Here is a 13,073-nt window from a genome sequence, read left to right as displayed (position 1 = left end):
TGTGTTCGGTGTCACATTGGAGGACCCACCACCTATGCCAGCCGCATCCTTCACCCTGTCCGCAATCCTCTCCTTAGCCCTTTTGCGGAGGTCGTACCACCGTTTTTAAGGTCCTCGATGCTGCGGTGGGTGACTCCCACAGCATTCACACTGTCCTTGATGCGCAGCCACATCCTGCGCTTCTCCGCCTCTGGCACCTTCAGGGACAGTCTGCCAAACAGTCTTTCATGCCTGCTGCTGACACCCTCTATCAGAATCTCAAGTTCCTTGTCAGAGAACTTTCGTTTTCTCTTCCTGGTGTTGTCCTTTCCCTTGGGTGCTTCTTTCTCCATGATGCACTGCTGTGCAGGTCCTGGTCACTGCTGACTATGTATTGCTCCTCTGCTCCTGTGCTCTGCCTCCTCCTCTGAGCTCCTCAGGGCACCGGGTGAAGCATGGGCTGAGCTACTTCCTGGTTGTTGCGTCATCAGCCTGCTTCCGATGTGCCGCGTGTTATTGCCGATTTCGCTAATACCGATTTCGCAGATACCGATTCGGTATTTGCTAATTCGGTATTTGCGAAATCGGTTTCTCGCAGCCATCTCGCAATGTTTTACCGATTTTTACCGATTTGGTATTATTTAACGATTTTATTGATGCATCGCGGTTTGCATGTCCTTATTAGCGATTCCTTATTTTTCGCTAATAAGGACTAGGAATACCGATTTTTTATGCATCTGCCAGATAGAAAGTAGTGCTCTGCGTGTACATGGGAAATTTAGGACCAATGATTGATTAAGGGATAGACAGAATTTCGAATTTCGAAATTGCGACAGTTACCTCGGGGTCCTGTTCAGATATATTTAAGGTTGCCTTTCTCAAATAATGCACACGATGAATTACTTTATACGCTTTCATTTTGATGCAACCTTTGACCCCCTGACGGATCTGCATGAAAACGTACTGGAGCAAATTACATGTTTTCTTCCAAGTTTGTGCAAATTGGACAAGCGTTGCAAACATTATTAGGAACTAGCAAATGATTTCCCCATTCACTAACGATCTAGCCAGAGCTACCACATCTTTGTAAGTTGTGGGTGCCGCGCGCGTGCACACACATACAACGTGAACTTAACAGGATGATAATGAGGTGTCCTGTATATTCATATGAGGCACAAGCATATATCAGCTTAGAGCACACGCATCCGCCACACCAATGGAAAGTCGTGAATGGAAGGGCCTTAGTGAGGTTTCTAGGAATAGCGCTCCAGGGGGCATATTCACAAAGAAGTGGCGACGAGAGGCGTTAGGCTCCTTGGCTTAACGCCTCTCACCGCCACTTCGGAAATGCCAGGCTGCACCCTATTCTCAAGAATGTGGTGCAGCCTGGCGTTTCCCCCATCGACGGCTCTGAAGAAAAATCAATTAAATTGTATGTACAGTAAAATGAACACCAGACATTGCCCCATTTCGCAGCAGTCATGTTTTGACACTCTTAGAAACATTACGTTTCCTTAGATGTGAAAAGTCATTCTGCAATCTACAAAAAACAGAACTACACCAATATGAGCTCTTCAAACACAGATACGATATAAATATGTCTTGTTTTTAGAAACGAAAACTGACCATGTCGGCCCCAATGAAAAACCTCAATGATTATAGAGTGAAAAAAGATGACCGAAATATAAACCAAGTAACATCATTTATCTTTCGCAAAACAGTAGCCAGCATATGGATTTCAAGTGGTAAAGGAGGGGCAGCAAGTGATAGTGGGAGAGATAAGGATGGTGCTGGCACTGCACAAACGTGCTGCAACCTCGATCTCTGCTATGCCCACTGGAATGGACTTTTATCTCAAACTGAGACTAAAATTGTAAATTCTGCATTATATCAATGACAGTGAAGCAGAATTTGGTCCGCAGAAACGATAGAGAAGGCAAATTAGTGAAGTTACATTCTCTAATCAGTTAAACATAAATCAGTAGTCCCCTTAATACAGCATGTGTGAATATAATCCAGGCAATTACATTTGGCAAACACAAGTACACAATATGAAAGGCAGGATATGCAAAGTGAGATCAAATCGCATTCCAATAAAGGGAAACTCCCTAATGCTAAGCTAACCTTGTGGGTAAATCAGAAAAGTTTGAAGTAGCCTGTGTCAGCAAATATAGCATCGAAAGTAGAACCAAATGAAGGTTCCAAACAAGAAAAAGAGAAATGGAACTGCTCTGGAAAGTAAGTCTCTGAGCAGAAATATAAGGATAGTTTGGTCTCAAGAGAGAGATGTCTGCTTGCAAAAGGTGGATAGGGGCAAGCCTCACTAACAAAAGCCAAAGCACACAATTAAATTCTACTTGAATTCCCAACGTAATAAGAACCATTCAAAAATCAGCATTCCAGATATTAGCCTTCTTCTTAAGGATAGTACAATGAAATAGTCCTATGTCTTCATGGCCTTCACGATATCTCGTAAAGTAGTATCTACCTCCTTTGCCTCCCATCCTGTGTTGAGAATCATCATCCAAACAATTAACTGCAACAAACATGACCTTTACACAACAAGCTAACAAAATACATTTTTAATGAGAACACAGTGGCGCTGGTGCTGGAAACAAAAAGAAAGGTATGCACATCCAGAATGTTTTTTTTTAATACAACATTTTAATGGAGTCGGGCACCTAGGCTCACTCGTGTTAATGTTATGATGCATATATCCCAAATAAAGCTAAATCAAAAACATATCAATCACTCGTTTCACTAAATTTAAATGAAAAGTAATGTGTGCACACAGAAAAGTAATGGTTAAGCATGTTGCAAGTTAACGTATTATTAAGAGCAAATAAATAATGATTAATTTGTATCATCACAGGTAAAAGCAAATAGTGGCTTGAAAAAATGTAGGTCATTTCTGTTATCTTTCTATTTGGCAGCTTGGTTGCAAATAGTTTATCCATTGCCCTCAAATGTTTCAAAATGTGCACCAAAGCAATGTACAGTGCTAGGTGAAGGTTGAGTGAACTGAATAGTCAGAAGTCAACTACAAGATTAAAGGGAGATTGTGCTACCACTGAAATAATGCATAGGCTACAATATTGTAGGCACTGCTGGAGGCCACTGCTCAAAAAGGACAATTATAGAGATAGTTGGGAACAGAGCTACTACCACAGTGGTGTGAAGCCTACACTGGAAGTCTGTGAATGCCCCTGAGATGCTCAGGGTTTAGTCGGGTTTCAGGGATGTAGGTTTCGTGTCAGGGCTAGATGCCGCTTTCTCACAGGCTCACACCCTCATAAGATTTCATAATCCATGTCATTTTTGCTATGTAAATGTAAATGTAGTTGAGCTTATATAGCGCACAGCTACCCGCAGTGGGTTTCCCGGCGCTTGCTTAGGGAACCCTTCCTGATATTCCCCTGTGAGATAGCAGGGTATCCACAAGGTGAAAGTCAGGCATCCCGCCGCGAGGGGCCGTTGTGGAGATTAAGCAAGCTGTTGACCAGAGTCGCAGAGTGTGAACCCGTGAGTCGAGGAGGCACCGGGGCGAGAATTATCGAGTCCCTGGAATTTTTAGCCCAAGACCCGCCGGGGCGGGGAATTGAACCCTGGTCCAGGACCAATCTCAGATTCCGGGTCTGCCGCCTCTAACCCCTGAGCCACACTTCTCCAGCTTCAGATATTTCTTTTCAGATTTCCAAGGCACCTAGAAAGTTTCCCATGAACTGACTAATATATAATAATCATATGGATTGGAAAAAACTGGAAGATTTCCAAATTAGATTAGGTTTTTCAGTTTAGTGGAAATATCCCATCCCCAAATTCCTCCCGACCACACCCACTCAGTTTCTTGTCAATGGCTTGTTTACCAGATCTCACAAGAGGATTGACTGTTTTCTTGAAGAAAGTAATCTCCGTGACAGTGACGACAATTTTTCATGAATTTACTTCCCATGTTACTAGGCTCAGCATTATCAAGGTGTTTTTTCACTGTCTTTCTCCAGATTTTGAAAGACATCCTCAAGTGCCCATTTGGTGGTATGTGTTTTAGCCTAACCGTGGTCCTGGTAAGGGATGTATGACGTTAAAACGCATACTTTTACAACGCATACCGTTACAACGGGACTTTTACAACGCAAATACTATTACAACGCATGTATTTACAACGCATTTTTTTACAACGCAGGTACCTTTACAACGCATACCATTACAACGTAAGTATTGGTAAGTATATATATTTTTTTAATTGTATATTATTTAAAATTAATATAATTTAATGTAATTGTATTTAATTTAATTTAATTTAATTTAATTTAATTTAATTTAATTTAATTTAATTAATTTAATTTAAATTTAATTTTATTTTATTTTTACCCTGTACCCCTGTACCCCAAAAACCCAAAACTGACCCTGAACCCAAAAAATACCCCTTTACCCAAAAACTGAAAACTGACCCTAAACCCTAAAAATACCCCTTTACCCAAAAACTGAAAACTGACCCTAAACCCTAAAAATACCCCTTTACCCAAAAACTGAAAACTGACCCTGAACCCTAAAAATACCCCTTTACCCAAAAACTGAAAACTGACCCTGAACCCTAAAAATACCCCTTTACCCAAAAACTGAAAACTGACCCTGAACCCTAAAAATACCCCTTTACCCAAAAACTGAAAACTGACCCTGAACCTTAAAAATACCCTTTTACCCAAAAACTGAAAACTGACCCTGAACCCTAAAAATACCCCTTTACCCAAAAACCCAAAACTGACCCTGAACCCTAAAAATACCCCTTTACCCAAAAACTGAAAACTGACCCTGAACCCTAAAAATACCCCTTTACCCAAAAACTGAAAACTGACCCTGAACCTTAAAAATACCCTTTTACCCAAAAACCCAAAACTGACCCTGAACCCAAAAAATACCCCTTTACCCAAAAACTGAAAACTGACCCTAAACCCTAAAAATACCCCTTTACCCAAAAACCCAAAACTGATCCTGAACCCTAAAAATACCCCTTTATCCAAAAACCCAAAACTGACCCTGAACCCTAAAAATACCCCTTTACCCAAAAACCCAAAACTGACCCTGAACCCTAAAAATACCCCTTTACCCAAAAACCCAAAACTGACCCTGAACCCTAAAAATACCCCTTTACCCAAAAACCCAAAACTGACCCTGAACCCTAAAAATACCCCTTTAAAAAAAACCTAACATATAACATTTTAAATATAATTATATACTTACCAATACTTACGTTGTAATGGTATGCGTTGTAAAAGTACCTGCGTTGTAAAAACATGCGTTGTAAATAAATGCGTTGTAATAGTATTTGCGTTGTAAAAGTTCCGTTGTAATGGTAGTGCGTTGTAAAAAATGCGTTGTAATGGGTGTATACCCCTGGTAAGGGAGTTGAGTCCACCCATTCAAGGTCAACAATTGGTGTATGACATTTTTAACTAGAAAAAAACTTATGTTTGGACATTACAGTCATATAATGGTCTTTCTTCGACCATACTATACAGACAATACCCCCATGTCTTGTCTATAGAGTCTTCACTCTGGATGTCATTTTAGATAATAATCTCTCCAAGTAACAAGATAGTGTTATATATGTTTACTACCAATGCTTGTGCAAACTGTTTTACTTTACACTTTGAAATCATTGCAAAACCACTACCAGTCTCTTCATGGTCTAAACAGGATTACTGGAACAGGTTATTGTTAGAAGGTGGTTCTGACATTATGGGCCGCCCTGATTTTTTGCTTTTTGAGCACCTAATTGTTGAGGTTTTACTGTGGGGGAGCCTCATAAGTTGGGACTCACCCACAGTGAACTCAGGATGTAAGAGACTGCATGGGGATTTTACTGGTGTCCCCCTGGCTTGTTCAGGCCACTGCGCAGGAGTTGAGGTACGGGACACCGGGCTGGTTACATGCAGACACATGTGTACATGCGTGTGCACAGGTGTAGGGGCTGCGCAGGGGAGATTCCTGGTGTGCGCAGTATAGGAGCAGCTACAGAGTGAATGATATGGCAGGACTTATGCAGACTTCGGTGGTGACATGGAATAGGCTTTATACACTGGAAAGAAACATGCCAGGGAAAGTCAGTGTGTTTTGCTGTGTTTTTCACTTCATTATTCCCTTATGGGGATGTGGAGCCAATGGGCTAAAGTAACTTCCATAAGGCCTAACGATTTCAGACACACACTAAAGTCCACTATAGCGGATGTGAAAAGAAGTATTCTGCAGAGTCCAAAGTCATATTTGTACTGCTTTTGGGTAATCCAGAAATGTCATATTTCTCTGAGTCACTGGCTGGGGCCGGGCCCTGGCGAGTTAGATTAATGACGTTTCTTCTCAGATTGAAGATCCTCCCTCCGAGGAAGATAGGTGGAGCTACAGGCTACAGGCTAATCCAACAGGAGCTGTCACTGGGTGCCAGGCACCAAGCTGAACCAAGGTGAAGGCAGCACTGGGGGAAGGGGACCATGTGGCCAGAGACACTGGACGACGCCATTTTGAATAAACCCAAAGGCTGGACAAAAAGGAGGGAGCAGGGGCAGGGAAGTGATGTGTCGCTGTGTGATAGGGCCAACAGAGACTTCCTGCCAGCTCCCTCCCCAAATTCTTAAAAGAAATTGCACAGGAAGAGAAGCTCTCTCTGGGGTGTGGTCTGCTCAGGCGGAAGGTGCTGGAGCCTGGCAATGGGCAGTTGGACGGAGGTACCCCCTGTTTTCCCCCAGGGCCCTAACAGCACCAGAAGAAGAGCCCAGGACCGGTGCGCAGAAGCAGGGGCCTCTGCGCAGGGAGAAGAGAGGCGCAGGAGGAGAGCCAGGCAAAAGGCTAGCGCAGGAAGCTAGTGAAGACCGCTCCCTGCAGAATGCGCCCTCTTGGAGACTTAGAGGGGCAAGGAGAGTGCTCCCAGTGGCTGGGGGACGCCACCAAGAGCAAGAAGACGCGACAATGGGGCAGATCGGACCCCCAGGGGCTGAGATATGGCCCCCGGAAGGTAGGCAACCTTTGACCCCTAAGAAGACCAACGACGAAGCGCGTGGGGCTGGTCAGGGTCAGGTCCCGGGGGCTGCCCCCAAGGAGAAGGAAAGACAGGGAGCGTGACGAAGGTGCCCTGCATGGGGGCCAGGAGCCCACCCTGGCCCCCACCGAAGATGGAAGCGGGGGAGCGCCGTCAGGCTCCCCGTGAAGCGGGGGGCCGGGACCCCATCCCCGGGCCTGTGTGGTAAACAGGCACCGGGGAGTGCTGAGCTGCCCCCGGGAAGAAGACTCCGGGGTCCGGGACCCCATCTCCGGGCCCCGCAGTGATGGCTGGCGTGTGGGGGGAGTGCCGTCGCACTCCCCCGAAGCCTGGAGAAGCCGTCAAAGACTGGCCTGTCTGCCGGAACGCAGTGGGAGAGCCGCTCATCTAATAGGCACGCCTTCCCATAATGCCTTGCAGGCAAGGACTGGCCTGCAAGGGAAACAGCTGCTTTCTCTGCTCATGGTGGCCCCAGGAGAACGGGGTCACCACCACAGTTGTGCCAAGGTGCAGGGGGAGCTGCTGGAGAAGTGCAGTCTCCCCCCAGCACGAAACCAGAAGTCCTCCCCTAAGTGTCACAGGGACTTGAAAGGGATAACCCCTCAAGGGCTCAGCCAGCAATGTAACTCCTCTTTGGCTGGAACTTTCGTTCTACAGCTGGAGGAGAGTTGAGAAGTGCATCCAAGAGTAAAAGGCTGAGTTGGGGATGTCTAGAGAAGGGCATCCCCTGGAGGTGAAGAGGTGTAACTGCACTGAAATGCATTTACTAATGGTTATTTCTTTTAGAGGGACTAAAGTTCACATGTTCAATGTGAAGTACTGGTGTAAGGTGATGTCATAAGCAAAGTGGGGTTTTGTGGCCAGACATTCCTGCTAGGGTGGCTGGCTGTATATGTACTCCTGTGATTTCATCTGTGATGCCTTTAGGGGCTGTAATTGCAACGCATTCTAACGATCCACAAATGTGCTGAGTACTGTCATTCTAAAGTGTGCTTAAACATGTATTCTTGCTGCTGCACTTAGGTGAAGACCCCAGACTGCTAGCCTTTAAGATATAGAGGGGCATACGTTAGGGTCAGTAGGAGTCGCTCAGTCAGGGTCATGTGTCTCCAAGGCATGTGTACCCAGTTTTAATGCTTGTTGAGGTAATGGGGTGGGTCGCCACTGGGATGGTGCCAGTGCGCAGGGCCCACGCCCCAGGTTATGTTCAATTAATTGCATTGGGGGCAAGATGATGTGCATACATGGGAGTGGTGGTACTAGACCCCACCCCCCCACGGGAGGGGTGGAAATGTTATGCAATGTCACAAAGTAATTCCAACAGCTTATGTATATTTGTAAATTGGTGCATAGTATTTAGTAGTATGTGTGTTTAATAAATGTACTCTTACTTTTATAAAGCAAAGTACAGACTGGACAATCAATTATTGAGTGTTATTTTTGCGCACCTGCAAATGGTAATTAGTAGCCCACACCACCTCCCTTGAGTAAGCCTCAGACTGCTCTGCAACGCTACCCTCTGAGAGTCAGGCGCTACAATGGGGTGTTTGGTTCCCAGTGAAGGACAAATGTACTCATGTTACTTGTGCAGGCCTCGCAGATGCTGCCTCGTTTTCCAACAGTTATATTTATTTATCCATGAGTCAAAATGTATAAACTACTAGCACCTCCAATGATGCATCCAGAGCCTTGTGTGGCCTGACAATAAGATATCACAATCATCTGCCATTGTCTGTCTGCATAGTAAAAGGTTTAACGTGAGATGTCTAAAATATCGTATGTACAAAAATCATGAACATAGCTAGCTATAAAACATATCTCACTTTTAGGCTTTTTCAAAGTCTTTGGCATCAGCCAAAATGATACTTTTTTCAAATACCAAATTAACAAGGAACTTGTCACTGTGTCAAGACTTAACAATCTCTCCAGTAAGCTTACAGGATACATCACCAGCAAATTTGATATTAGCCAGTCATATAATATTCTTACAAATATTTTCAGGTTAGCCTATGATTCAAAAGTAAATTCATCCTAATTTGCTTACGGTTTCATTACTATGAGAAATACACTGTTTGCTTATCTGAGGTTTATTTGGACCCTTGTTAAGAACAACTTTCTCAGTCACTAACCAAAGGGCACGTAGGTTTGATGCTGAGACAAAGATATATACAAACTCTGTGTGTTAGTTCTTACTGTGCGAGTCACCATTTCAGGCCAATTGGTAGTCAAGATGGATCGAATAAAGTGGTGGAAACCTTTTAGTGAGTTAGTGACTACATAAGTGATTTACCCCTAGATTCATCAAGAACACATTTTGCTATTCCTTAATAGAAAGAAATACTGATTTGCTATTAAGGAATAGCAAAATGCTATTCATCAAGAAATCACTTCTAAAATAGCGTTTTCTAATAATTCCTTAATTGCGACTCGCAAATTGCGAGTCGCAATTAAGGAATATCTACCCACTCATTCCTATGGGCCTAGAGGCCCATAGGAAGGAATGGGAAGACAATCTCAATTTCCTAATCGCAATTAGCGATTCGCAAATTGAGATTGCGATTTCAAGGGTGCAGGGGTGTCCAAAGGACAGGGGTGTCCAAAGGACATGCCCTTAGGGCATGTGTGTGCGCAACATGAAACTTTGAAAAATGCACTTTAGTGCATTTTTCAAAGTTTTTGCTATTTACCACGTAGTTAGACTTCGCGGTAAATAGCGGCCCCAGATTGCGAATTCGCAATTTTAAAATGGTTCATGAGTTGCATTTAAGGAATCTCAAATTGAGATTTCTTAAATGCAATTAATCGCTATTTAGCGATTTCTAGAATTGCGATTTTTGCATTTGGGATGATGAATCCCAAATGCAAAAATAGCGCTCGCAAAGGACCAGATTCTCAGAATTTGGCCCTTTGCGAGCCGATTTTGCTTTCATGAATCTGGCTGTCAGTGACTGGATGGAGTGGTTGGATTATATCGTCATGCAGATGCTAATGATGTTACTTTGTCAAAATCAATAAAAATCATTTCCCCCAAAAAGTGACTGGGTGTAGTGCACTCTCTGTCCTTACCAATTCTAGATTGTCAGATCTAGACAAAAGGTTAAATCTCATATCTATGCAAAGGGCAAAAAGACAAAGAGTGAGTGATTAAACTTTGGTATTAAGCACAAAGGTTCTCAGAGCATGTTGAACAGTAGCATGATTTTCGATTAATACGTTCAAAAAACATCTGTAATATGGCTTGGTGCTCGGTCACTTAGCTCTTCCCCAGCCCTTCCACATGAATGGAAAACTAATGAGGGGGTTACAATGACACAGGGCATTTGGGGGGTCACTGCAGATGTCCGTGGAAGACTGAAACCACGCCTAATTTTTATTCAGAACATTGTTAAAGGCAAGTAAGCAAATAAGAGAAATTCTAAGAAGGACAGATTAAAGACACAAATGTGATTAATTATCATTTCTAGGTTTTTTTTTCTTCAAACTGGCCTTCTCCACCAGACATATAATTACATTGCTTGGGGTAGGAAGGCTTATACATGAACAAAAGACCGCTTGACCTGTAAGTAGTTTCAGAAATGTACCGGGAGGGAAATTTTTGGGCAATAAAATGGGTAAAAAGTTCTGGAAATGTTTAGTCATAACTAAATGAAGTAGAAATAGAGTTGGGATATTAACAGGATAAACATAACCTGTCCTATTACTGTCCTAAATGTGTCTCTACCTTCTGCACAACTAAAGATTTCCAGAACTTTTAAAGGTTACAGATGTGTACAAAGAAATGAACTACTGTCTACATGGTGTCTATTGCTTTGTGGCAGCATGGCACCTGACATATAGAAGCTCTTACCACTTACTTAGCCAATGTATGCCAATGCAGACCAGATCCATATGAGATTTCCCGGATAACCAATAACTCTGTAATTGAATTTCATTTACATTCATTGGATCTGGATGTATGTTTTGTGGATGGGGCCAGCTTTCCTAAGCCTAGGTTGGACACTCACTGACTAATGCTAAGAATTGTGGCCTTATAATACATTTTCCTCCACTCCTCGAGATATAAAATCAAAAATGCTCTAAAACAAATAAGACTCTGGTAACATACTAATTTTAACTGCCTTTTTTCCTAACTCTTTTTCCTAACTCTTCTGTTTGCTCAGTAAGTATGAAGAAAATGGCAGAATAATCCATTGGCACTTGCTTTCACCTACCGACTGACTGCGTTGTCTCAAGCCACACACGCTCTGGCACCTATTAATTGTATCCAAGTCCACGTCATAGGTTCCAGGTCCAGGAATGGAAGAACGCGTCTCCTTGAATCGTTCTTCTTTGTTCTGCAGAGTCTGCCCTCCTTTCACATAATCCTGGAACACAGAGACACAAGACTAAGGCAAGAATCTGCAGCAACAATTACTTTCCATTACATTTTCTGGCTTAGAAAGAATTACAGTTCTGTACCAGTAACATCAAACCATAGCAGCCCTCGAATTATTTACCTACAATTCTACAAACAGCAAAGAAGACACAATGAGAACCAAAACCCACAACGATTTGACCCCAGAATGAGGGCCTCATTTAGAGTTTGGTGGGAACAAAGATTTCTACGATTGCTGGGTGTAACTTTAATTAGATAGTAGAATCCTCCGACTCAAATCCCTCTCACAGTAATACAGTGGCGGAAATTCAGATGGTGGACTGTGCTCCCTATTTAGAAATTGGAGGGGTTTTAGTTCCCTCTAAAAGAGGCCCTATGGGAAATGTACTCAATAATTAAGCTCAGGAAAGGTTGGCAAGCACCCACCTATTTAGAATAAAACGTATATATATCTTAAATGCGCCGGAAGACAGAAAATGCTAACATGGCTCAGATACTGAGAATGGTCTCAAGGAAAGGGGGAAAGGGGTGGGGTAGTGAATAGTTTAATGATTTAAGAGTAAACCACAATTCGCTCTACTTTTAATTAATTTAAATATTGGCCAACTGGGACTGATATTCTTCACCAGGTGCTTGGGCCAGTACATTGGAATGTTCTGTAAATAAGGCAGTAGTACTTACTCTGTGTAGGTGATGTTCACCAGCACTCATTTTTGGGGACCAGGACTCATTTGTCATAATTAAATTCAGACCCTGAGTAAGACAAAGAAGTTCAGAAAAAGAGAGAAAGGAGGAGGAAGGGAAGAATAGGAGAATAGTGACTAAGGAAGAAAGCAGGAATGAAAAATAACCTGCAAGAGAGAGATAAAGAGACTGGAAGTATAGGAGGTATGAAGAAATAGGCTCAAGATATCAGATCTTTTTGTGCAGATGCAATCTTTGATGGCTCCTTGCTCCAATGGATTGCTAACTGAATTTCTATAGATTGATTGTTCATAACACTGACTAATCCTATATTATGTTCAAGGGAGCCAGAAAAGATGGTCACTTGTCCTATGTTTTAAGGATGGCCACAGTTATGGTGATTAATAGATTCAGGACGTCAAGGATAAATATTTCTCTTGTAGACCCATTGCACTTCTAAATGGAGCGATGCAGATTCTAGCCAAGATCCTGGTGAAATACTCAAGTAAATTTATGGCACTAATGATAGGAAGCAGCCTGTACCACGGCGGCCGAACCACATGCTGCAGTTATGAACGCAGCTGTTAGAAGAATCATGCATTCCTTTAGCACGAATGTCGTTACAACGACATGCCCTAGGGAAAGTGGCATTGGACTTTAAAGGCCACTGCTTTGCCTACTGTTGTGCAGACTGGAGTAGGATTAGTAAATGATATCGCCCCAAAGTCTAACTCTTTCCCTAAGGCCTATCGTTTTAACATATGCGTGGTAAAGGAATGTGCGGTAAAGATGCATTCGTTGTAATGGTCTGCAGAGTGACGGCATGCATGGTAAAGGCATGTGTTCTTCTGACAAACAACTGATATTGATAGACCCCCCAATCAATCAGGGTTTTTCTACCAACATGGAGTACGAGGTTGAGCCTCAGACAACCATATAGTTTCAAGGATTACATGAAAACAATGAGGGAACCTGAGGAGGTCTTTCATTGGACACAGCCCA

The 13,073-nt window shown here is 43.0% G+C and overlaps 1 protein-coding gene across 1 annotated transcript in view; it reads right to left on the bottom strand.

Annotated features, from left to right (window-relative positions):
* STPG2 (sperm tail PG-rich repeat containing 2) overlaps positions 1-13,073 on the bottom strand; it is a 2,154,459-nt gene that overhangs the window by 2,018,347 nt on the left and 123,039 nt on the right. The window contains exon 3 of the mRNA XM_078677832.1: positions 11,224-11,376. Coding sequence (XP_078533958.1) covers positions 11,224-11,376 — 153 coding nt within the window. The remainder of the gene's footprint in view (positions 1-11,223; positions 11,377-13,073) is intronic.

The sequence above is a fragment of the Lissotriton helveticus genome, chromosome 2_1, assembly GCF_964261635.1.
Source record: "Lissotriton helveticus chromosome 2_1, aLisHel1.1, whole genome shotgun sequence".
In the NCBI taxonomy this organism is placed as follows: domain Eukaryota; kingdom Metazoa; phylum Chordata; class Amphibia; order Caudata; family Salamandridae; genus Lissotriton; species Lissotriton helveticus.
Note: the sequence above shows the minus strand (reverse complement) of the source record. Positions and strands in the feature narration are given on the sequence as shown.